This window comes from Piliocolobus tephrosceles, chromosome 13, assembly GCF_002776525.5.
Source record: "Piliocolobus tephrosceles isolate RC106 chromosome 13, ASM277652v3, whole genome shotgun sequence".
NCBI lineage: Eukaryota > Metazoa > Chordata > Mammalia > Primates > Cercopithecidae > Piliocolobus > Piliocolobus tephrosceles.
In genome coordinates this window covers 10,167,646-10,191,747 of record NC_045446.1, presented here as the reverse complement: position 1 = coordinate 10,191,747, position 24,102 = coordinate 10,167,646, and the positions used below count along the sequence as shown (strand labels likewise).

Genomic DNA, 24,102 nt, shown 5'->3' with positions numbered 1-24,102 from the left:
TTTTTTTTTTTTTTTGAGACGGAGTTTCGCTCTGTCGCCCAGGCTGGAGTGCAGTGGCCGGATCTCAGCTCACTGCAAGCCCCGCCTCCCGGGTTTACGCCATTCTCCTGCCTCAGCCTCCCGAGTAGCTGGGACTACAGGCGCCGGCCACCTCACCCAGCTAGATTTTGTGTATTTTTTAGTAGAAACGGGGTTTCACTGTGTTAGCCATGATGCCCTCGATCTCCTGACCTCGTGATCCGCCCGTCTCGGCTTCCCAAAGTGCTGGGATTACAGGCTTGAGCCACCGCGCCCGGCCCTATTATTTTTTGAGATAGGGTCTCACTGTCACTCACAGTGGCATGATCATGGCTTACAGCAGCCTCTATCTCCCAGGCTCAAGCAATCCTCCCACCTCAGCCTCCCAAGTAGCTGGGACTACAGGCACTCGCATGTCACACCATTTTTATTTTTTTGTAGAGAAAGGGGTTTTCGTTGCCCAGTCTGGTCTTGAACTCCTGGTTTCAAGCGATCCTCCTGGCTCCCTGTCTTCCTTTTTTGCTTTTAAAAATCCACTTACAGGGCAGGCACGGTGGCTCACGCCTGTAATCCCAGCACTTTGGGAGGCTGAGGCAGGCAGATCACTTGAGGTCATGAGTTCAAGACCAGCCTGACCAACATGGGAAACCCCATCTCTACTAAAAATACAAAAATTGGCCGGGTGCGGTGGCTCATGCCTGTAATCCCAGCACTTTGGGAGGGTAAACCAGGCTGATCACGAGGTCAGGAGATCGAGACCATCCTGGTTAACACGGTGAAACACCATCTCCACTAAAAAATACAAAAAAATGAGTCGGGTATGATGGCAGGTGCCTGTAGTCCCAGCTACTGGGGAGGCTGAGGCAGGAGAATGGTGTGAACCTGGGAGGCGGAGCTTACAGTGAGTCGAGATCTCGCCACTGCACTCCAGCCTGGGCGACAGAGCGAGACTCTGTCTCAAAAAAAAAAAGTAAATACATAAAATTAAAAAATAAAAAGTAAAAATACAAAAATTAGCTGGGTGTGGTGGTAGGCACCTGTAATCCAAGCTATTCGGGAGGCTGAAGCAGGAAAATCACTTAAACCCAGGAGGCGGAGGTTGCAACGAGTTGAGATGGTGCCACTGCACTCCAGCCTGGGTGACAGAGGGAGACTCTGTCTCAAAAAAAAAAAAAAAAAAAAAAAAAAAATCCAGTTACAACTGCTGCTAATCAGAGTGTATATTCAGGATAACTTGATTCTATGCTGCCAGGTTATAATCATCAAACTTGGCCCAAATAAGCTGTCTGCTTATGTTAATTTTGTTTCAGCTTCTTCCTTTTAGGTTGCTATTTTGTAATTTACATGCATAATAGAAATTATATTACTAGTCTTACATTGGTAAGAGTATCTTATATCAGGAAGAGGGCTGCTCCAGACAACTTTTTTTTTTTTTTTTGAGACAGAGTCATGCTCTGTCACCAGACTGGACTACAGTGATGCAATCTCAGTTTACTGCAACCTCTGCCTCCTGGTTTCACGTGATTCTCCTGCCTTGGCCTACCGAGTAGCCAGGACTATAGGTGCCCGCCGCCACACCCAGCTAGCTGATTTTATGTATTTTCAGTAGAGACGGGTTTCACCATGTTGGCCAAGATGGTCTCAATCTCTGGACCTCGTGATTTGCCCACCTCGGCCTCCTAAAGTGCTGGGATTACAGGTGTAAGCCACCAGGCCCGGCCCAAACAACTTTGATCACTGGAGACTTCATCTGTGTAATAAGACAGCCTTTTTTCACCATATACATCCTCCCCTCACCCTCATAACCCCTGAGAACTCCCATCCCCTGTTTCTTTCTGTAGCTCAGGATGCTATATAAGCTTCAGTCATTTGACCCTTCGAGCTACATGTTTTGTGGTACTCCCTTGTGTATGTGTATTAGGGTTCTCTAGAGGGACAGAACTAATAGGATATATGTATATAAAGGGGAGTTTATTAAGTATTAACTTACATGATCATAAGGTCCCACAATAGGCTGCCTGCAAGCTGAGGAGCAAGGAGAGCCAGTCCGAGTCCCAAAACCGAAGAACTTGGAATTTGATGTTTGAGGGCAGGAAGCATCCAGCATGGGAGAAAGTTGTAGGCTGGGAGGCCAGGCCAGGCTTGTCTTTTCACATTTTTCTGCCTGCTTTATATTGTAGCCCCACTAGCAGGTGATTAGATGGTGCCCACCCAGATTAAGGGTGGGTCTGCCTTCCTCAGCAAGGCTCAAATGTTAATCTCCGTTGGCAACACCCTCACAGACACACCCAGGATCAGTATCCTTCTATCTAATCAAATTGACACTCAGTGCTAACCATCATAGTATGCATCTAATTAGAAATGGTTTTTCGGCCGGGCGCGGTGGCTCAAGCCTGTAATCCCAGCACTTTGGGAGGCCAAGACAGGCGGATCACGAGGTCAGGAGATCGAGACCATCCTGGCTAACATGGTGAAACCCCGTCTCTACTAAAAAATACAAAAAGCTAGCTGGGCGAGGTGGCGGGCGCCAGTAGTCCCAGCTACTCGGGAGGCTGAGGCAGGAGAATGGCGTAAACCCGGGAAGCAGAGCTTGCAGTGAGCTGAGATCCGGCCACTGCACTCCAGCCTGGGCGACAGCGAGACTCGGTCTCAAAAAAAACAAAAACAAAAAAAGAAATGGTTTTTCACCTGTTGATCTGTCTTAAGTCAATTTAGTTCATAGTCCAGCCAAAGAACCTAGAGGGGTGGAGGGAAGCTATTTTTCTCTTGCCTACACCTGACTGTGCTCTAATTGGGGAGTTATTCCTTTGTTTCCCAGTGCCAGACAAGCCCAGGAGGGCAGCAGGGAGGTCCTTGCCTCTTCCTTCTCCCAGCGGCAGCCAGCTGGGGCCTGGGTCTCTTAACCCTGTGCCCCTGGGGATTGGGGAGGAAGTTTAGAAGCATCCATCCCGGGCTGTTTGCTAGGACTCAGTGCGGGGCAAGAACAGGGCCCTAGTGGTTGTGGGTGGGGTTGGGCTGAGATTGCTAAGAATGGGGCCGGGCATGGTGGCTCACGCCCGTAATCACAGCACTTTGGGAGGCCGAGGCAGGTGGATCACTTGAGGTCAGGAGGGTTTTTTTTTCTTTCTTGAGACAGGGTCTTGCTCTGCTGCCCAGGCTGGAGTGCAATGGCTCAATCTTGGCTCACTGCAAGCTCTGCCTCCCGGGTTCACGCCATTCTCCTGCCTCAGCCTCTCAAGTAGCTGGAACTACAGGCACACAGCACCATGCCCGGCTAATTTTTTTTTTGTATTTTTAGTAGAGACGGGGTTTCACCATGTTAGCCAGGATGGTCTCGATCTCCTGACCTTGTGATCCGCCCGCCTTAGCCTCCCAAAGTGCTGGGATTACAGGCGTGAGCCACCGTGCCTGGCCAAGGTCAGGAGTTTTGAGACCAGCCTGGCCAACATAGTGAAACCGTGTCTCTACTAAAAATACAACCATTAGCCAGGCGTGGTGGCGTGTGCCTGTAATCCCAGCTATTATTGGTGAGGCTGAGGCAGGAGAATCACTTGAACCTGGGAGGCAGAGTTTGCAGTGAGCTGAGATCGTACCACGGCACACCAGCCTGGGCTACAGAGCGAGACTCTGAAAAAAAAAACGAACAAACAAACAAATAAAAACAAAAAAAACAGTGCTCACTTCAGCAGCACATACACTAAAATTGGAACGATACAGAGAAGATTAGCATGGCCCCTGTGCAAGGATGACACGCAAATTCGTGAAGCGTTCCATATTTTTGAAGGGATTACAAACCAAGAGATACAAGTGGCTTCTAGAAATTAAAAAAGGTAATGGATTCTGCCCTGGAGCCCTGACAAGAAATACTGGCCTTCTGACATCTTTTTATATTTCTGAGCTTTAGAACTGTAAGAATATAAATTTGTGTTGTCATAAGCCAAAAACAAACAACAAACTAGGATGGGGTGGGGAAGATGAGGGGCAATGAGGAGGGGTGAGCTTGGGGCCTGGGAACACGTCCCTCCAAAGGAAGCTCAGACACAGCTGCCCTTCTAGGGCACTCCGAGTTCACTGCCACCTTGCTGTGACACCGCCCCCACCACCCATGGGCTGAGGTTTCTCTTCCGAAGCTCCGGTTTCTCGATCTCTTGCCACCCCATCGCCACCCCCTGCCACAGACTTTGGTTATTAACCTCAATGTCAAAACTGGAACTTCTGGAAAGTCCACCTCTGCAGCAGCATGTGTGGTGGCTAAAAGCATGGGTTTTGGAGGCAACAGACCCGCCCTGTAATCCTGGCAAGGCAGCCTTGTAGCTTCATGATCTTGATCAAGTCACCTGACTCTTCAGGCCTGTTTCCTCATTTGTAAAAAATTTGAAATAGGCCAGGTGCAGTGGCTCTCGCCTGTAATCCCAGCATTTTGGGAGGCCATGGTGGGAGGATTGCTTGAGCCCGGGAGTTCAAGACCAGCCTGGGCAACATAGTGGGACTCTGTCTCTACAAAAAATAAAAAGTTAGCCAGGTATGGTGGTATGTGCCTGTAGTCCCAACTACTCGGGAAACTGAGGCAAGAGGATCACTTGAGCCTGGGAGGTTGAGGATGCAGTGAGCTGTGGTCATGACACTGCACTCCAGCCTAGGCAACAGAGCAAGACACTGTCTCAAAATAAAATAATCGAAATAATAGTAGTATCTCTTTCATGACATTATTGTAAACCTGGAATGAAGTTGTACCATTAAGACCTGGCCCAGTGGCTGGTCCCACACCCCCTTTCCTCGTCTGCCTTCTACCTAAGTTCAATACTGTTCAGCCTCCTGCAGTTTAGAAACATTTGGAGTGTCTGGTTGGAAACTGGTGAACCAACACAGGCTCTGCCCTCAGGTGGCCCCTAGTCTTGATGGAGACCCACCATGTGGGGCAGGGCTGTCACAGGTGTTGCTGGACAGAGAGGAGACACAGGCTTGGGGTGGCCAGTGAAGGCATCCTGAGTAGTCCCGCCCCACATGTCTTCCTAGCACATCATCGTTTTATTTTCACCGCAACACTTACACAATCGTTTCTAATTAAGTGCCCATTTATTGTTTTTTACCTTCAGAATGTCAGCTTTGTGACAAGGAACTTTATCCACCTCGTTTATACTGGTGTCTACAATAGTTCCTAACACACAGTAAAGGCTAACACGTATTCACTGAATAAAGTAAGTGGTATCATTAACTGGAAGCCAGGAAGCAGGAGTTAGCTTGGTGAAAAAGGCAGCCTGGATAGGAGCTGAAAAAATGAACATAAAATGCAGAAGCAAGGCCAGGCACAGTGGCTCACGCCTATAATCCCAGCACTTTGGGAGGCTGAGGCGGGCAGACGACATGAGGCCAGGAGTTCAAGACCAGGCTGGCCAACATGGTGAAACCCTGTCTCTATTAAAAATGCAAAAATTAGCCAGGTGTGTAATTCCAGCTGCTTGGGAGGCTGAGGCAGGAGAATCACTTGAACCAGTGAGGTGGAGGTGGCAGTGAGCCGAGATTGCACCACTGCTCTCCAGCCTGGGTAACAGCATGTCTCAAAACAAAACAAAACCCAAAGTTCAGAGGCAAGGCCAGGCGCGGTGGCACATGCCTGTAATCCCAGCACTTTGGGAGGCTGATCTGGGCGGATCACTTCAGCTTACCAGTTTGAGACCAGCTTGGCTAACATAGCAAGACCCCCCTCCATTTCTACAAAAATTAGGCTGGGCGCTGTGGCTCACACCTGTAATCCCAGCACTTTGGGAGGCAGAGGCAGTCGGATCACCTGAGGTCAGGAGTTCTAGACCACCTTGGCCAACGTGGTGAAACCCCATCTCTACTAAAAATACAAAAATTAGCTGCGCGCAGTGGCAGGCACCTGTAGTCCCTGCTACTAGGGAGGCTGAGGCAGGAGAATCGCTTGAACCCGGGAGGTGGAGGTTGCAGTGAGCTGAGGTCGCACCACTGCACTCCAGCCCGGGTGACAGAGTAAGACCCTGTCTCAAAAAAAAAAACAAAAAAACAAGGCTGGGCACGGTGGCTCACACCTGTAATCCCAGCACCTTGGGAGACTGACGTGGGTGGATCGCCTGAAGTCAGGAGTTCAAGACCAGCTTGGCCAACATGGTGAAACACTGTCTCTACTGAAAATACAAAAAATAGCTGGGCATGGTGGCAGATGCCTGTAATCCCAGCTACTCAGGAGGCTGAGGCAGGAGAATTGCTTGAATCTGGGAGGCAGAGATGGCAGTGAGCCAAGATTGCATCACTGCATTCCAGCCTGGGCGACAGAGCAAGGCTCTGTCTCAAAAAAAAAAAAAAAAAAAAGCCAGGCATGGTGGTGGACGCCTGTAATCCCAGCTACTCTGGAGGGTGAGGTGGGAGGATGGCTTGAGCCTGGGAGGTGGAGGTTGCAAGGCTGCACTAAGCTGAGATCACACTCCACTCCATTCCAGCCTGGGCTTAGAGCTAGACCTTGTCTCAACAACAACAAAATGCAGAGTGCATTTTGAATGCAACAAAAGGCTTCGTGGTGGAAATCAGAGAGCAGGGTCGAAGGTGTGGAATATTGAAGAGTTTTGAGAGTTGAGGTTGGACAGTGACATTCAGGAATTGGGATTTTGCCTAGGAAGCAATGGGGAGCCACTCAAAGTATATGACTTCGTCAGATGAAGGTTTAAAAAACCAAGAAGGAAAGGATGGGGGAGGGAGAGATAGAGAGAGGGTTGGAAGAAAGGGAAGTTGGCTGCTCCAGCATGGTAACTGGAATTGAAGAGTGTAATAGTAATTGAGAGTAATTGAGGGGAGTTTGGTTACTAGGTCAGTGTCAGGAATGGAGGCCTGGTGGAGAGGAGGGGACTCTGAATAGAGACTTTTTTTTTTTTTTTTTGAGACAGAGTCTTGCTCTCTTTGTATTCTTAGAGGTGAAACGGGGTTTCACCATGTTGGCCAGGCTGCTCTCAAACTTTTTTTATTGTTGTTTTTTGTTTTTGAGACGGAATTTCGCTCTTGTGGCCCAGGCTGGAGTGCAATGGCTCAATCTTGGCTCACTGCAACCTCCGCCTCCTGGGTTCAGCAATTCTCCTGACTCAGCCTCCCGAGCTGGAATTACAGGCGCCCGCCACCATGCCAGCGAATTTTTGTATTTTTAATAGAGACGGGGTTTCACCATATTGGCCAGGCTGGTCTCGAACTGTTGACTTCAGGTGATCCACCCGCCTCAGCCTCCCAAAGTGTTCAGATTACATGCGTGAGCCACCGGCCAATTTTTGTATTTTTAGTAGAGACGGGGTTTCACCATGTTGGCAAGACTGGTCTCAAACTCCGACCTCAGATGATCTACCTGCCTCGGCCTCCCAAAGTGCTGATATTACAGGAGTGAGCCACCGCGCCCAGCCCGTACTTTTGTTTTTTAGTAGAGACGGGGTTTCACCTTGTTGGCCAGGCTGGTCTCGAACATCCTGATCTCTGGTGATCCGCCCGCCTCGGCCTCCCCAAAAGTGCTGAGATTACAGGCGTGTGCCACCACACCCGGCCCGAATAGAGAGAAATTTAACAGTATGAATGGAGGGAGGAGTCAAGAACAGTTTAGGCTTCTCGCGTACATGATTGGGTGAACTGAGATGTCACTCACAAGTATAGGCCTTGGAGGAGGAACAGAACCAGAAGAAGAGCCCTTTTGTGCTCCGCCCATAGCGGTAGGAAGGTGTCAATTGGCTGTTTCGAGGAACGCGCCAAAAACTGCCAAGGGCGGTAGGAGGTGTGTTCTTGCGTCATTTCCGAGAGACTTCCGGGCCGCCCTTTCCCGGCCTCCCCAATGCCGGAACTTCCGGCCGGCGCAGCCATTTTGGCTTGCTGACCTTGGGCTACGGCTGACCGCTTTTTGTAGTGTACTCCGTGTCATCATGTCCGTCCTGACGTCCCTGCTGCTGCGGGGCTTGACAGGCTCGGCCCGGCGGCTCCCAGTGCCGCGCGCCAAGATCCATTCGATGCCCCCGGAGGAGGAGCTTGGGATCATGGTGAGGAACTGGCCGGGAAGAGCACGGGAGGCGCCGTGGGCTTGCCCCTTCTGCCTTGCTGACCTCAGGCGGTCCTGAGAATGCCCCGCACCCCGCGCCTCGCAGCGTAGCGGAGAGCAGCAGTGCTGGTGTGGGCATGTCTGGAGGGCGCGAACGACGGGGACATTGCCCGGGCGACAGTCGGGGCTGTCGGCGTTAGGTCTTTCCCCACAGCCCCAGGATCTCGGGTCAGGCCCTGTCAGGCTCTCCCTCCCCTGTCGCCTCCTCGCTGCACTGCCTCGAGCCCATTTTCTTATTGGTTCATTGGGGGATGCCTGACGCTGTCAGCGACGATAATGGTTGTTAGTGGCATTTTATTTTATTTATTTATTTTGAGACGGGGTCTCGCTCTGTTGCCAGACTGGAGTGCATTGGCGCGATCTCGGCTCACTGCAACCTCTGCCTCCCGGGTTCAAGCGATTCTCCTGCCTCAGTCTCCCGAATAGCTGGGACTACAGGCACGCGCCACCGTGCCCAGCTGAATTTTGTATATTTAGTAGAGACGGGGTTTCGCCATGTTGGCCAGGATGGTCTCTATCTCTTGATCCGCCTCCCTCAACCTCCGAAAGTGCTGGGCTTAACAGGCGTGAGCCACCGCGCCCGGCCTGGGAGGGGGTTTTAAGGCAAGGAATCATAGGTACAGTTTTGGAGTTACTGGTCCATGCAAGGATCCTGGGTGTTAACAAACAAGCTTTGCTTTTTTTGTTTGTTTGTTTTGAGACGGAGCCTCGCTCTGTCGCCCAGGTTGGAGTGCAGTGGTGCGATCTTGGCTCACTGCAACCTCCGCCTCCCGGGTTCAAGCGATTCTCCTGCCTCAGCCTCCGGAGTAGCTGAGATTACGGGCGCCCACCACCACTCCGGGCTAATTTTTTGTAGTTTTAGTAGAGACGGGGTTTCACCATGTTGGCCAGGCTGGTCTCTAACTCCTGATCTTGTGATCCGCCCTCCTTGGCTTTCCAAAGTGCTGGGATTACAGGCGTGAGCCACCATGCCCGCCCCAGACCAGCTTTAAAACAGGTTTCAGGCCGGGCACAGTGGCTCATGCCTGTAATCCCAGCACTTTGGGAGGCCAAGGCGGGCGGATCATGAGGTCAGGAGATCGAGACCAGCCTGGCCAACATGGTGAAACCCTGCCTCTACTAAAAAATACAAACATTAGTCAGGCGCGGTGGCAGGCGCCTGTAATCCCAGCTACTCGGGAGGCTGAGGCAGGAGAATTGCTTGAACCCAGGAGGCGGAGTCTGCAGTGAACCGAAATCATGCCACTGCACCCTAGCCTGGGTGACAGAGTAAGACTCTGTCTCCAAAAAAAAAAAAAAAAAAACAGGTTTCAATAAATCCGGCTTCCTTTCCCTTCCTTTGTGATCTGGTGGTGGATTTCTCCTTGAACCCTAACCCTAGCTGTCTCTCTTTCCTCTCATTCCTCCCCCTCCTTATAACTGACCCTTTACCTCAAGGGTTAGTGGAGCCTTGGATCTGCCCTGTCTGCTCCCTGGAGCGTAGATTCCTTTAATGTGAGGATGAGGGGCCTCCCACTTGCCTCTGAGTCCTGGCTCCCTGAGGGGGGCTTTCTGCTGCCTGGGAACTGCTAGGACTTAGAGAGCCTAGGGGAATACTGACTCCGAGGTGCCTTCTTTCTTGTGCTTTGTGTAGGAAAAGGCCATTGCGCTTACCGCCTGCTTTGTAACCTTCCTCCTGCCAGCGGGCTGGATCCTGTCACACCTGGAGGACTACAAGCGGCCGGAGTGAAGGGGGCGATTCTGCTCCTCACACTGTGACCTGACCAGCCCCACCGGCCTATCCTGGTCATGTTACTGCATTTCTGGCCGGCCTCCCCTGGATCATGTCGTTCAATTCCAGTCACCTCTTCTGCAATCATGACCTCTTGATGTCTCCATGGTGACCTCCTGGGGGGTCATTGACCCTGCTTGGTGGGATCCCCCTTGTAACAATAAAATCTATTTAAACTTTACTTCAGAAATTCATTGTGCCTTCCCTCCTCCCTGGGCTCATGCCTCCACTGGCACTGGGTGGGGGTGTGGAGAAGAGCGCCCGGCTGACTGCCCTGTGGTGGGTTGTGTGTGCCTGCCTTAGCTGGTCTCCTTGTGTACTTCCGTGCCTTTAAATGGTGCCTGGCTTCCTGAGAAGACAAAGCCTTTCGTCATTGGGCAGTTTTTCTGGCTCCTCCCCTCCAGCTCCGTTGTTTGTGCAAAGCCCAGTGGGGGTGTGTGTGTCTGTCCCATTGGGGCTGGATCTTCAGCTAGAAGCCTTTCCTCTAACGGGCCAACCTTCTCTAGTCTTCTTTTTCGGTGGACTTCATTTCTTAGGTGCTAGTGCCCTTCCTAATTGGGGGTAGGAACTTTGCAGAATCCTGGGTTTTTTTTTTTTTTTTTTGAGACTGAGTCCCGCTCTGTTGCCCAGGTTGGAGTGCAGTGGTGTGATCTCGGCTCACTGCAACCTCCACCTCTCAGGTTCAAGCAATTCTCCTGCCTCAGCCTCCTGAGGCATTACAGGTGCACACCACCACGCCCGGCTAAATTTGTTTTGTATTTTTAGTAGACACGAGGTTTCACCATGTTGGCCAGGCTGGTCTTGAACTCCTCCTGGCCTCAAGTGATCTGCCTGCCTCGGCCTCCCAAAGTGCTGAGGTTATAGCCACAGTGCCCGGCAATCTTGCCTTTTTTTTTTTTTTTTAAAAAGACAGAGTCTTGGCCGGGCGCGGTGGCTCAAGCCTGTAATCCCAGCACTTTGGGAGGCCGAGACGGGTGGATCATGAGGTCAGGAGATCGAGACCATCCTGGCTAACACGGTGAAACCCCGTCTCTACTAAAAATACAAAAACTAGCTAGGCGAGGTGGCGGGCGCCTGTAGTCCCAGCTACTCGGGAGGCTGAGGCAGGAGAATGGCGTAAACCCGGGAGGCGGAGCTTGCAGTGAGCTGAGATCCGGCCACTGCACTCCAGTCCGGGCGACAGAGCAAGACTCTGCCTCAAAAAAAAACAAATAAAAGACAGAGTCTTGCTTTGTTATCCAGGCTGGAGTGCAGTGGTGCGATCTCGGTTCATTGCAACTTCTGCCTCTGGTGTTCAAGCAATTCTCCTTCCTCAGCCTCCTGAGTAGCTGGGATTACAGGGCATGCCACCATACCTGGCTAATTTTTGTATTCTTAGTAGAGATGGTATTTCACCATGTTGGCCAGGCTGGTCTCAAACTCGACCTTGTGATCCACCCTCCTCGTCCTCCCCAAGTGCTGGGATTAACAGGTGTGAGAGACTGCTCCCAGCGCCCCCCCCCCTTTTTTTTTTTTTTTTTTTTGAGGCTGGACTGCAGTGGTGCAATCACAGCTCTGTAACTTTGACTTTTGACTGCAGTCTTGACCTCCCAGGCTCAAGTGATCCTCCCACCACAGGTCATACCCCAGTAGCTGGGACTATAGGCATGTGCTACCACCATGCTTGGCTAGTTTCTTCCTCTTCTTTTTTTGAGACTGAGTCTCGCTATGTTGCCCAGGCTGGAGTGTACTGGAGCGATCTTGGCTCACTGCAACCTCCGCCTCCTGGGTTCAAGTGATTCTCCTGCCTCAGCCTCCTGAGTAGCTGGGATTCCAGGCATGTGCCACCATGCCCGGTTAATGGTATTTTTTTTTTAATTTTTATTTTTTTAGTAGAGACAGGGTGTCACCTTGTTGTTCAGGCTGGCCTCGAACTTCTGACCTCGTGATCCACCCACCTCAGCCTCCCAAAGTACTGGGATTACAGGCATGAGCCACTGCTTCCAGCCATGCCTGGCTAGTTTCTTAAAACATTTTCTTGGCTGGGCACGGTGGCTCATGTCTGTAATCCCAGCACTTTGGGAGGCTGAGGCGGGTGGATCACCTGAGGTCAGGAGTTTGAGGCCAGCTAGCCAAGATGGTGAAATGCTGTCTCCACTAACAATAAAAAATAAAAAATTAGCTGGGCATAGTGGTGTATGCCTATAATCTCAGCTACTGGGGAGGCTGAGGCAGGAGAATCACTTGAACCCAGGAGGCGGAAGTTGCATTGAGTAGAGATTGCACCACTGCAGTCCAGCCTGGGCGACACAGCAAGACCCTGTCTCAAAAAAAAAAAAAAACATTTTCTTGTAGAGATGGGGTCTTGGCTGATCTCGAACTCCTGGGCTCAAGTGATCCTCCTACCTCAGGCTTTCAAAGTGCTGGGACTACAGGCGTGAGCCACTGCGCCTGGCTGCTTGCTTTTTTTTTTTTTTTTTAAAGGCAGAGTCTCGCTCTGTTGCCAGGCTGGAGTGCAGTGGCATGATCTCAGCTCACTGCAATCTCTGCCTCCTGGATTCAAGTGATTCTCCTGCCTCAGCCTCCCGAGTAGCTAGGACTACAGGCGTGTGCCACCACGCCCAGCTAATTTTTGTATTTTTAGTAGAGATGGAGTTTCACTATGTTGGCCAGGATGGTCTGGATCTCTTGACCTCAATATCTGCCCACCTCGGCCTCTCAAAGTACTGGGATTACAGGTGTGAGCCACCGCTGCTGGCCGCTGCTTGCTTTTTAAATGTCAACTCCGGGGCCCCTTTCCTTCCAACACTTTCCATACACGGTTGTGGACTAATTGGCCTTCCTTGTTCTATCTGCCAGCTTCCCTTTCTCCTCCTCTGTTTGACTTGGGGAATCTACCATTCCTCTGTCCCCAGGAGTCCTTCCTCAGTGATTCTCCCGGTGTGTGAGGGGCAGGAAGTACCTCAGCAGGGGCGATGTTCAGAAACACTGCGCTGAGCTGGAGTCCTGATTGCCAGCAGCTGGAAGAAACACTTAGCCCTGCCGGGTTCCAGCCTCGAGGAAGACATGGCTTTACCTTTCCTTTGCTGGGGTCACTCGGCTGATTTCTGAACAGACACAGGTTCCGTCTCCCCTGTGGAGCTGAGGCTGCCAGGACGCCTGTGCCCGGAACAGTGGGCAGAGATGTCAGGTGAGAGGGGAGGGCTGTGGTTGGCCTCAGGCCCTGGGTGTCTGAACACAGGTCTTCCCAGCTCCTGTTCTGCAGGCTGTTTCCTGATTTATGTTGACAGAGCTGAGGGTGGACCCGACTCCCCTGCCGTAGTCTGGTCTTGCTTGGCTTTTCTGCGTGATGCCCAGGGAAGCATGTGGGGCCCAGTGTCCGATACTGGAGTGGGTTCAGCTTCTGCTATAGCTGTTTCCCGAGCGTTAGGAAATTGTCCTCTGCCTCCTAGGTGGCTCCTTTCCTTCCACACAAGCCAGACTTTGTATCTAAGGCTGAAGGGACAGGGCCTGGTTGGAGGGCCGCGGAGAAGCTGCCTGGACCTGTTGCCCGTGGTGGGGTTTAGAATGCTGCAGCTGTGCCCGGTGGGAGCGTCAGCCAGGGAGAAGTGAGTCCGTGTTGGATCTGGAGCCAGGATGGGGTGCTGACCTAGGAGAATCCACCTGCCACATACCAGTACCTCAACAACTCCCTTGTTTCTGGATGGAGGGGTCTCATGGCCATCTCCCACACAACAGGACCACCCCTTGTTCTGTGCATGGTTCTGGGAGGCTTTTCTGCTTACATTAGTCCCTGTGGAGGTGGGACCTGAGTGCCCCCGCCTGTCCTCTCAGGCTCATCTCCTGGCCTAGCTGGCAGCTCCTTGGCCCTGGGGACCAACCACAGCCAGCCACTGCGGTGTGGGAGGCCGGTGTGGGAGGCCGGGGCATTCTCCCAAGGCCTGCACTTCCTGAGTAGAGGGCCCTCAGTGGCCTGGCCCTTGGTTGGCTCAGGGCTGCTTTCCTCTGGCTGTGGGCACAGATGAGGTGCTGGTCTCATAGCCACGGGGCTACACACAGCAAGGACGTGGCACTGGAAAAAGTATTATCTTGAGTTTTTCTTTTTTTTTTCGAGATGGAGTTTCGCTCTTGTTGCCCAGGCTGGGGTGAAATGGTGCGACCTCGGGTCATTGCAACCTCTGCCTCCCGAGTTCATGGGTTTCTCCTGCCTCAGCCTCCTGAGTAGCTGGGACCCACGCCCAGCTAATTTTGTATTTTTAGTAGAGATGGGGTTTCTCCATGTTGGTCAGGCTGGTCTTGAACTCCCGATCTCAGGTGATCCACCCGCTTCGGCCTCCCAAAGTGCTGGAATAGGCATGAGCCACCACGCCCGGCCTTCTTCTTTTCTTTTTTCTTTTTTTAATTATACTTTAAGTTCTAGGGTACATGTGCATAACGTGCAGGTTTGTTACATATGTATACTTGTGCCATGTTGGTGTGCTGCACCCATCAACTCGTCAGCACCCATCAATTCATCATTTATATCAGGTATAACTCCCCAATGCAATCCCTCCCCCCTCCCCCCTCCCCATGATAGGCCCCAGTGTGTGATGTTCCCCTTCCCGAGTCCAAGTGATCTCATTGTTCAGTTCCCACCTATGAGTGAGAACATGCGGTGTTTGGTTTTCTCTTCTTGTGATAGTTTGCTAAGAATGATGGTTTCCAGCTGCATCCATGTCCCTACAAAGGACGCAAACTCATCCTTTTTTATGGCTGCATAGTATTCCATGGTGTATATGTGCCACATTTTCTTAATCCAGTCTGTCACAGATGGACATTTGGGTTGATTCCAAGTCTTTGCTATTGTGAATAGTGCCGCAATAAACTTCTTTTTTTTTTTTGAGATGGAGTCTAGCTCTGTTGCCCAGGCTGGAGTGCTGTGGCACGATCTTGGCTCACTGCAGCCTCCGCCTCCCAGGTTCAAGCGATTCTGCTGCCTCAGCCTCCTGAGTAGGTGGGACTATAGGCACCCGCCACCACACCTGGCTAATTTTTGTATTTTTAGTAGAGACAGGGTTTCACCATGTTGGCCAGGCCAGTCTCCAGCTCCTAACTTCAGGTGATCCTCCTACCTTGACCTCCCAAAGTGCTGGGATCACAGGCGTGAGACCCCGCGCCCAGCCCATTATCTTGAGTTTCCTTTTTTTTTTTGAGATGAGTAGTCCCAGCTACTCAGGAGACTGAGGCAGGAGAATGGCATGCACCGAGAGGCGGGGCTTGTGGTGAGCCGAGATCGCACCACTGCACTCCAGCCTGGGGGAAAGAGCAAGACTCTGTCTCAAAACAAACAAACAAACCAAAAAACTGAAAGAGAATAAATTTGTGTTGTTTTAAACCACTAGGTTTGTGGTGACTTGTAACCGAAGCAATAAGGAAAGTAATGCATCATGTGGTGCTGTGAGGCCCTGGGGAGGGGCTGGGACCAGCTGCTGGGACCCTCTGCAGGCGGAAAGTGAAGTGAACGTACAGCACTTACAGTGGGTGCCCCAGCGAGGACTGGGACGCTGTGAATTGCTTAGGAGGGGCTCTGTCTGCATTGCCTCTGCCTCTCTGCTTGCTTTTGGCCTTAGAAGGTCCGAATCCTGCAGGTCACTCACAGCTCAACTGATGGCCCTGAGGTACAGACCCTGCTCTGCCGCATCAGCCTTTGCTGCCATCAAAGCCTCCCTAGACCACGATTTCAGGGCTGCTGTCTGGGGACGCTTGTGGGTACGATGCACGGTTCGTGTGGGGGCCAAGCATGCCCCTACTCCTGCTGTCTGGGCAGCTGCCCGACTCCCAAGTCTGCACCGAGAATGGTCGCCTAACCCCCATGGGTGGCCACCCTTCAAGGCTTTCGGCTGGCCATGCCTTCCTGTGAGGACTGTGGCTGTTCCAGGGCCCATGCCATACCCCTGTTGTCTTAGTCCATTCAGCCTGGCTCCCTTCCCTGAGAGGCAGAGGCAGAAGAGATCGGGTGGGTCTGGAGCCATGTGGCCCTTTGGGGCCTCTGGGCTGTTGTGTAAACTTCCTCTAAGGCTGAGGTTTCACAGTCCCTGAGTCCAACTATGGGGTCTCCTCCCCTCCCTCCACCTGATGGAATCCCATGGACATGGATGTGGGGCCTGGGCAGGTACCAGTCTGGCAGGTTGCTGTGAGGAGGCATCTGTGCCACGTTGGCACTCTGGCTGCTGCCTGTCACCTCTGTGACTGTCTCCCACATGCAGCCTCAACCAAGCGCCTGTGCTGCCTGTGTCATTACAGGCCCTTGACAGCCAGGACCCAGCAGCATGGGACCATTTCCAGGGTGGCAAATTGGGGAGCAGAGAAAAATGTCTGGGGCTGTGCCAGGGGCTCCTGGCAAATCTGCAGGTGGGTTTTATTTATTTAATTTAATTTAATTAATTTATTTATTTTGAGACAATTTCACTCTGTTGCCCAAGCTGGAGTGCAGTGGTGCAGTCATGGCTCATTGCAACCTCTGCCACCTGGGTTCAAGTGATTCTCCTGCCTCAGTCTCCTGAGTAGCTGGGATTATAGGCGCCTGCCACCGTGCCTGGCTAATTTTTGTGTTTTTAGTAGAGATGGGGTTTCACCATCTTGACCAGGCTGGTCTCAAATTCCTGAGCTCATTATCCACCTGCCTCGGCCTCCCACCAAGTGCTGGGATTACAGGTGTGAGCCACCGTGCCTGGCCAAGGATTTTATTTTTTTATTTTTTGAGGCGGAGTCTCACTCTTTCGCCCAGGCTGGAGTGAAGTGGCATGATCTTGGCCCACTGCAACCTGCATCCCCCGGGTTCAAGCGATTCTCCTGCCTCAGCCTTCCCAGCAGCTGGGATTACAGGCGCCTGCCACCACACCCGGCTAATTTTTTGTATTTTTAGTAGAGACAGGGTTTCACCACGTTGGCCAGGCCGGTTTCGAACTCCTGACCTCAGGTGATCCACCCACCTCAGCCTCCCAAAGTGCTGGGATTACAGGTGTGAGCCACCGTGCTGGGCCTGCAGGTGGGTTTAGATGCTCTAGGATAGAGAACCAAAATCCTCACACGGTAAAATTAACAGGACAGATGGAATGGGGATAAGAGAACAGTTATTTTTTATTTATTTTATTTTATTTTATATATTTTTTAATTTAATTTTATTTTATTTTATTTTATTTTTTTTAGATGGAGTCTTGCTCTGACGCCCGGGCTGCAGTGGCCGGATCTCAGCTCACTGCAAGCTCCGCCTCCCGGGTTCACGCCATTCTCCTGCCTCAGCCTCCGGAGTAGCTGGGACTACAGGCGCCCGCCACCTCACCCGGCTAGTTTTTTGTATTTTTTAGTAGAGACGGGGTTTCACCGGGTTAGCCAGGATGGTCTCGATCTCCTGACCTCCTGATCCACCCGTCTCGGCCTCCCAAAGTGCTGGGATTACAGGCTTGAGCCACCGCGCCCGGCCTATTTTATTTTTTTTTGAGACGGAGTCTCGCTCTGTCGCCCAGGCTGGAGTGCAGTGGCCGGATCTCAGCTCACTGCAAGCTCCGCCTCCCAGGTTTACGCCATTCTCCTGCCTCAGCCTCCCAAGTAGCTGGGACTACAGGCGTCCGCCACCTCGCCCAGCTAGTTTTTTGTATTTTTTAGTAGAGACGGGGTTTCACCGTGTTAGCCCGGATGGTCTTGATCTCCTGACCTAGTGATCCGCCCGTCTCGGCCTCCCAAAGTGCTGGGATTACAGGCTTGAGCCACCACGCCCGGCTACTTATTTATTATTATTATTTTTAGATGCAGTCTCATTCAGTCACACAGACTAGAGTACACTGGCTTGATCTCAGCTCACTGCACCCTCTGCCTCCCAGGTTCAAGCTATTCTTGTTCCTCAGCCTTCTGAGTAGCTGGGATTACAGGCATGCACCACCACAGCCAGCTAATTTTTATATTTTTGGTAGAGACGGGGTTTAACCATGTTGGCCAGGCTGGTCGTGAACTCCTGACCTCAGGTGATCTGCCCACCTTGGCCTCCTAAAATGCTGGGATTACAGGAGTGAGCCACTGTGCCTGGCCAAGAGAACAGTTATTGATCACCAAATAAACCGTCATTGAAAAGAGCTGGGCAACGCCGGATGTGGTGGCTCACACCTGTAATCTCATCACTTTGGGAGGCCGAGGCGGGCGGATCACCTGAGGTCAGGAGTTCAAGACCAGCCTGAACAACGTGGAAAAATCTCGTCTCTACTGAAAATACAAAATTAGCTGGGTGTGGTGCTGCATGCCTGTAATCCCAGCTACTTGGGAGGGTGAAGCAGGATAATCGCTTGAACCCAGGAGGCAGAAGTTGTGGTGAGCCGAGATCACGCTATTGTACTCCAGCCTGGGCAACAAGAGCAAAACCCCATCTCAAAAACAAACAAACAAACAAAAGACCTGGGTAAAAGTTGACCATCATTGGGCTGGACTAAGAGCCAAAGCTTCCCTGTGGCCATTTCCTTCCCCTTCTGCCTGACTAGGAGGGTAAGGCTGAGGAGCCTTGGACTGTGTCCTTCCGCTCCTCACAAAGCTGGGCTATAATTGGGAGAGGGTGTTCTCACTTACATGCCCTTTGTATATGAAGAGTGCAAGTCTGTTCTTCAAGACCCACAGCCTTGGCTGGGCACAGTGGGTCATGCCTGTGATCCCAGCACTTTGGGAGGCCGAGGTAGGTGGATCATTTGAGGTCGGGAGTTCCAGACCAGCCTGGCCAACATGGTGAAAGCTTGTCTCTACCAAAAACACAAAAATTAGCCGGGTGTGATAGCGCACGCCTGTAATTCCAGCTATGGGGGAGGCTGAGGCAGGAGAATTGCTGGAACCCGGGAGGCACAGTTTGCAGTAAGCCGAGGTGGCGCCATTGCACTCCAGCCTGGGCAACAGCGAGACTCCGTCTCAAAAAAAAAAAAAAAAAAAAAAGACCCACAGCCTTGAGGAGGAGGAGGCATTCACTTGGCACTGGCAGCCTGGCTGCGGGCCAGCACTGAGCCACCACAGGGCGTCCCTTCCACTCCCCAGAGCAGCTGTTCCCTGTCCTGTCATTAGTCCCAATCCCAGCTCCACTGCATGGACTGTAAAGGGGGAAGGGATAGAGCTATTTTGAAGATTTTAAAAAGCCAAATAGAAATAAATATCTTTGTTATCAAAATCTTTGCCCTTCATTTGGTACCATTTCTCTCCTGCTGTTGCGGGTCTGGCGGTTATGGATTTCATGGTTCAAAAAGGGAAAAGGGAAAAGGCATGAACAGTTTGATAGCCATGGGGTCCACATGGAGGGACCTTTTGTTTTCTTGAGTTTGGAAGCAACCCCAAAGGTCTAATGACCCAATAAATAGTAATGTGTAATGTTGCTGCGTAATGTGTAAGATGTGGCATTTTACATCTTGCTTGTGTGAGAAACCTTGCTGTGAGAAGGTCAGGGTGGGCTGAGTTTGGTGAACCCAGGTACCAACTGCATCCGCTCCAGGACTGGCGCCAACTTATGAAAGCGTTTGGTCATACTCCACTCCTGCCCTTGCAGGACCCGATGAGGCTGTTGGGATGGACTGAGGCAGCCTCCTTAAGTGCTAAAGGATGATGGTGATAAAAAAGACCCGGCCATTTTTTTTTTCTTTTTTTTAAAATATTTTTTGTAGAGATGCAGGGGTGGGTCTCCCTGTGCTGCCCAGGCTGGTCTCCAACTCCTGGGCTCAAGCAATTCTCCCACCTTGGCCTCCCAAAACGCTGGGATTACAGGCATAACCCACCAGACCCAGCCATCTTTGCCATTTGAAAAATTAAACGTGGCTGGGCGCGGTGGCTCACGCCTGTAATCCCAGAACTTTGGGAGACCAAGGTGGAGGGATTGTGAGGTCAGGAGACTGAGACCAGCCTGGCCAACATGGTGAAACCCCGTCTCTACTAAAAATACAAAAAATTAGCCGGGCGTGGGTCCCAGCTACTCGGGAGGCTGAGGCAGGAGAATTGCTTGAACTCGGGAGGTGGAGGTTGCAGTGAGCCGAGATCGCGCCACTGCACTAAAGCCTGGGCGACAGCGAAACTCTCTAAAAACAAACAAACAAACAAACAAACAAAAATTAAACGTAATTTTTAGATAATTCACAGGGAACTTAAATAAATTATAAAGATTCCATGTATCCTTTACTCAGTCTCCCCTGCCCCCACTAACATCTTGCAAAAATGTAGTAAAGCAGGCCGGCCGCAGTGACTCACGCCTGTAATCCCAGCACTTTGGAAGGCTGAGGTGAGCGGATGATGAGGTCAGGAGATCAAGACCATCCTGGCTAACACGGTGAAATCCCGTCTCTACTAAAAATACAAAAAACTAGCCGGGCGAGGTGGCGGGCGCCTGTAGTCCCAGCTACTCGGGAGGCTGAGGCAGGAGAATGGCGTAAAACCCGGGGGAGACGGAGCTTGCAGTGAGCTGAGATCCGGCCACTGCACTCCAGTCTGGGCGACAGAGCCAGACTCCGTCTCAAAAAAAAAAAAAAAAAAAAAGTAGTAAAGCCTACACCAGAATACTGACACAGTCAGGGTATTGCGCATTTCCACCTTCGCAAGAATCCAGACTTTGCCTTTCATAGCTACGTCCACTTCCCTCCAGCACCTCTACTTGACTCTTGGCAACCATTATTTTCCTTTTCTGTGAAGTCTTTGCTTTTATAAAGACCCTGCTTCAGTGGTAGCTCGTGGCTGGAATCTCAGCTACTCTTCAGGCAGGGCCCGAAGATCGCTTGTGCCCAGGAGTTCGAGATTACCCTCTGCAACATAGTGAGACCCTTTCTTTTCTTCCTTCATTCTTTCTTTCTTTTTTTTTTTTTAAAGGCCCTGCTTTGTTACAACCAGAGGACACAGAGCCCAAAGTTAGGTCCTGAGGCTTTGGCCTTGACACCAAGGGACGCCGTCTCCCTGGCGGAAGCAGCTCACCAAAGCGGGCAGAGAACCCAGGCTCCGTGGGGCCACGATGTGGGGCTCCGCGGGCGCCCCGGCGTTGGCGGACTTCCTGTCTCCTGGGCCAGATGCTGCTCCGCACTGCAGCAATGGTCGCATGCAGTGCGTGCCGAAGCCCGCAGCAGGAATGCTGCCATTGGTGATTTTAATTTCACCTTCCTACTTCTCTCAATAACACGATCCGCGTTTCAAACTCCAGGGAAAAGAAAACGGAATTGGCTCCAGGAGGCTCTGCAATCACCACCGGGAACTTTGGGAGGCTGGGAAGATGGAGCCAAACCACTGTGTGGGGTGGAGATGCGGACCCGGGGCGGCCGGCCTCTCCTACAGGTCTCAGGTCAGTGGGCCTGGCGTGCCAGCACCTGCCACCGGAGTGGAAGCCGATTCCTTGACAACGCCTAAGGGGATCCCGTTGCTAGGGCCGTTGCCAAGGCGGGGCCAAGAGGAGCGGCTCACTTCCGGGAGGAGGGCAATTGGCAACCCGGAAGCGGTCGGCAGTGCGGCGCTGTTTAAAGATGGCGGCGGAGGAACCTCAGCAGCAGAAGCAGGAGCCGCTGGGCAGCGACTCCGAAGGTACAGATCCAAGGAGGGATGTCCGGCCCAGGCTAGTGGGGGCGATGCCGGGCCAGCTGCTCCCGAGGAGGGAGGGGAGGCAGGGCCGCGGGCCCTGCGGTCGAGGTGCGCGGGGGGTCCCTTCCTCCACCTCCGCTGCCTCCCCTCCCCCTCACAATGGAAGAAGCCACCGCAGCGACCCCCGGCCGGGAGGGAGGACGGGCGAGGCGGGCCAAGGCCGGCGGCCCTTCTCCATCGTGCGCGCCCGGGGCGGGGCCTGGGCCGCCCCGCCCTCTGCCCGGCCCCTGGGCTCCCGGCTCCTGGGGCCCCGAGCCCTCCCGCCCCGGTCCTCGCAGTCAGGCTGAGGCCTAGGCCAGGGCCGAGCCCCTCGGCCTGCTCCAGCGGCGACCCGCGCCTTGAGGGCCTCAAGTTTCTCTGGGCTACGGAGCACAAAGGTCCGGGCGGGCCGTTCGGGATGTCGCAGGCGGCCCTGGGATGTGAGGGGCTGCGGGATCTGTCCCTGAGGCCTGCGACTTTTTCTGGTAGAGCCGCCTCTTCTGGCCTTGCAGCCCCTTTCCACCTGCCTAGGCATTGTTAGTCTCCTGAGGAGATGGGCCTTTCAAAAATGGTCCCACTGTTTTTTTCCCGCCTGTGAGTTGGGCCCTGGGGACCGCGTAGGTCATTGGGTGGCAGGGACAGCTCTTTTGCAAAGCAGTGCGAAAAGGGTAGGTCGACGCCCAGCCAAGAATTTGGGATGGCGAGCCCCAAAAGAGTTGACCTTAAATTCTCACCGAACACTTGTGGGAACCAGAAGTGCGAAAACGGGGCCCCGGAAGGGACTTGTTCACGATGACATTGAGAGAGCGCCAGGACTCAAATTCAGGTGTCGTGGCTACTCACCAATAGCTGCTCACAGTGGGGTTGACAGGGTGGAGCTGCCCAGCTGACTGATAATCCTAGAGCTCGTGCTGGTATGCCTCTAAGAAAGGCGGGGGTACTCGCTCCATTTTACAGTTGAGGAAAGGTCTCAGCCATGTGGTAGCCAAGGATAGGTATTGTGCTGAAGAGCTCAGCCTGAACTTAGACAAACCTGGGTTTGACCACAGGTCTTTGCTAGTTGTGACCTTGGGCAGATTGCTTCACCTCTCTGCATTTATTTTGTTAATTGTAAAATGGGCACCATTAACAACATCCAGCACCGCAAGAGGATGAAGGCGGTGATGGAGTAAAGTGCAGGCTCACAGGAAGCTCTCCTCCAGCCCAGGACTCTGCCTCCTCATCCTACTTTCTGCAAGAGACCACGCCTGGCCCCAGAACATGCCCAGGCTGCTGGGAAGTGATGTTAACGGGAGGAAGGGGGTGTCAGAGCTGGAAGAGTGCACCTTAGGGGTACCACGGTGCACCTCTGCCCCTTCATTTTAAAGATGAGGAAATGAAAGCCCAGAAGGGGAAGGGACTTTGCCAAGATGACACAGTGCAGGTGGAGCAGAATGTAACACACCTGTTTCCAGATTCTAAGCCTGTCTTCCTGCCCCTGGGCTGCTCTTGTCCCTGGCCCAACTGCCTGCAGTGGAGACGGCCAGGACCCCCTGTAATCTTTGGCTTTTTTCCTTTTCCCAGGTGTTAACTGTCTGGCCTATGATGAAGCCATCATGGCTCAGCAGGACCGAATTCAGCAAGAGGTGAGGGGCTGCAGTGGGCAAGGGAGGCAGTGGCCAGCAGCCCCATTGTGGAAATGCATAGGCTGGGCTTGAGGCCTGTTGTCTGTCTCTATGGAAGCTCCCTCCTTCCTAGGCTATGCTAGGTGCTGGTGCTTTTCTGGGGGTTGCTGTGTCACTGGGTGACCAGCCCAGCCCTTTTGTAGTTATTCTGGCTGTTAGATATGGGTCACTCCATCTCCCTGCTAGGACATGACAGATCCCTGCCTCCTCCAGATTGCTGTGCAGAACCCTCTGGTGTCAGAGCGGCTGGAGCTCTCGGTCCTATACAAGGAGTATGCTGAAGATGACAACATCTATCAACAGAAGATCAAGGTGGGAGCCTGGCCAGAGTGGGTGGGAGGCACCCTGGGGATGGGGCAGGAGGGTGCCTGCTTCAGACGTGCTTCCTGCTGGGTCTGTCACCTGAGGGAATGGGGTGTTGGAGGACACCTCTTGTTACTGGTTCTTTTTTTTTTTTTTTTTTTTTTTGAGATGGGGTCTTGCTCTGTTGCCCAGGCTGGAGTGCAGTGGCGTGATCTTGGCTCACTGCAAGCTCTGTCTCCAGGGTTCATGCCATTCTCCTGCCTCAGCCTCCCAAGTAGCTGGGACTACAGGCGCCCTCCACCACACCCAGCTAGTTTTTTGTACTTCTTAGTAGAGACGGGATTTCACCGTGTTAACCAGGATGGTCTCGATCTCCTGACCTTGTGATCCGCCCGCCTCGGCCTCCCAAAGTGGTGGGATTACAGGTGTGAGCCACTGCGCCCGGCCTTGCAGGTTCTTGAAGTGCGCAGGCTGGGGCCTCAAAAACACATTGATTCAATGCTTGAACCCAGTAGGTGGAGGTTATAGGGAGCCAAGATCACATCATTGCACTCCAGCCTGGGCAACGAGAGCCAAACTTCATCTCAGGAAAAAAAAGAAAAAGGGGGGACCGGGCACAGTGGCTCACACCTGTAATCCCAGTGCTTTAGGAGGCCGAGGTGGCCGGATCCCCTGAGGTCAGGGTTGGAGACCAGCCTGGC

The 24,102-nt window shown here is 52.6% G+C and overlaps 2 protein-coding genes and 1 non-coding gene across 3 annotated transcripts in view; all 3 read left to right on the top strand.

Annotated features, from left to right (window-relative positions):
• Positions 1-3,691: 3,691 nt before the first annotated feature.
• Positions 3,692-3,798, top strand: LOC111522512. Its single transcript, XR_002725270.1, has one exon. It is a non-coding gene; the product is annotated as a U6 spliceosomal RNA (small nuclear RNA).
• Positions 3,799-7,813: 4,015 nt separating this feature from the next.
• LOC111522480 (cytochrome c oxidase subunit 8A, mitochondrial) lies at positions 7,814-10,050 on the top strand. Its single transcript, XM_023186594.2, has 2 exons — positions 7,814-8,039; positions 9,732-10,050. Exons 1-2 carry the CDS (start codon positions 7,926-7,928, stop codon positions 9,825-9,827), a joined length of 210 nt encoding a protein of 69 aa, XP_023042362.1. The 5' UTR covers positions 7,814-7,925; the 3' UTR covers positions 9,828-10,050.
• OTUB1 (OTU deubiquitinase, ubiquitin aldehyde binding 1) overlaps positions 7,902-24,102 on the top strand; it is a 25,373-nt gene continuing 9,172 nt past the window's right edge. The window contains exons 1-5 of the mRNA XM_023186593.1: positions 7,902-8,039; positions 12,764-13,038; positions 20,700-21,398; positions 22,998-23,059; positions 23,312-23,410. Coding sequence (XP_023042361.1) covers positions 21,341-21,398; positions 22,998-23,059; positions 23,312-23,410 — 219 coding nt within the window. The 5' untranslated portion in view covers positions 7,902-8,039; positions 12,764-13,038; positions 20,700-21,340. The remainder of the gene's footprint in view (positions 8,040-12,763; positions 13,039-20,699; positions 21,399-22,997; positions 23,060-23,311; positions 23,411-24,102) is intronic.

Coding starts and splice junctions, on each gene's coding strand:
- LOC111522480 (XM_023186594.2), top strand. CDS start 7,926: ATGTCCGTCCTGACGTCCCTGCTGCTGCGGGGCTTGACAGGCTCGGCC. Junction 8,040..9,731: donor AGGAGGAGCTTGGGATCATG/GTGAGGAACTGG, acceptor TGCTTTGTGTAG/GAAAAGGCCATTGCGCTTAC.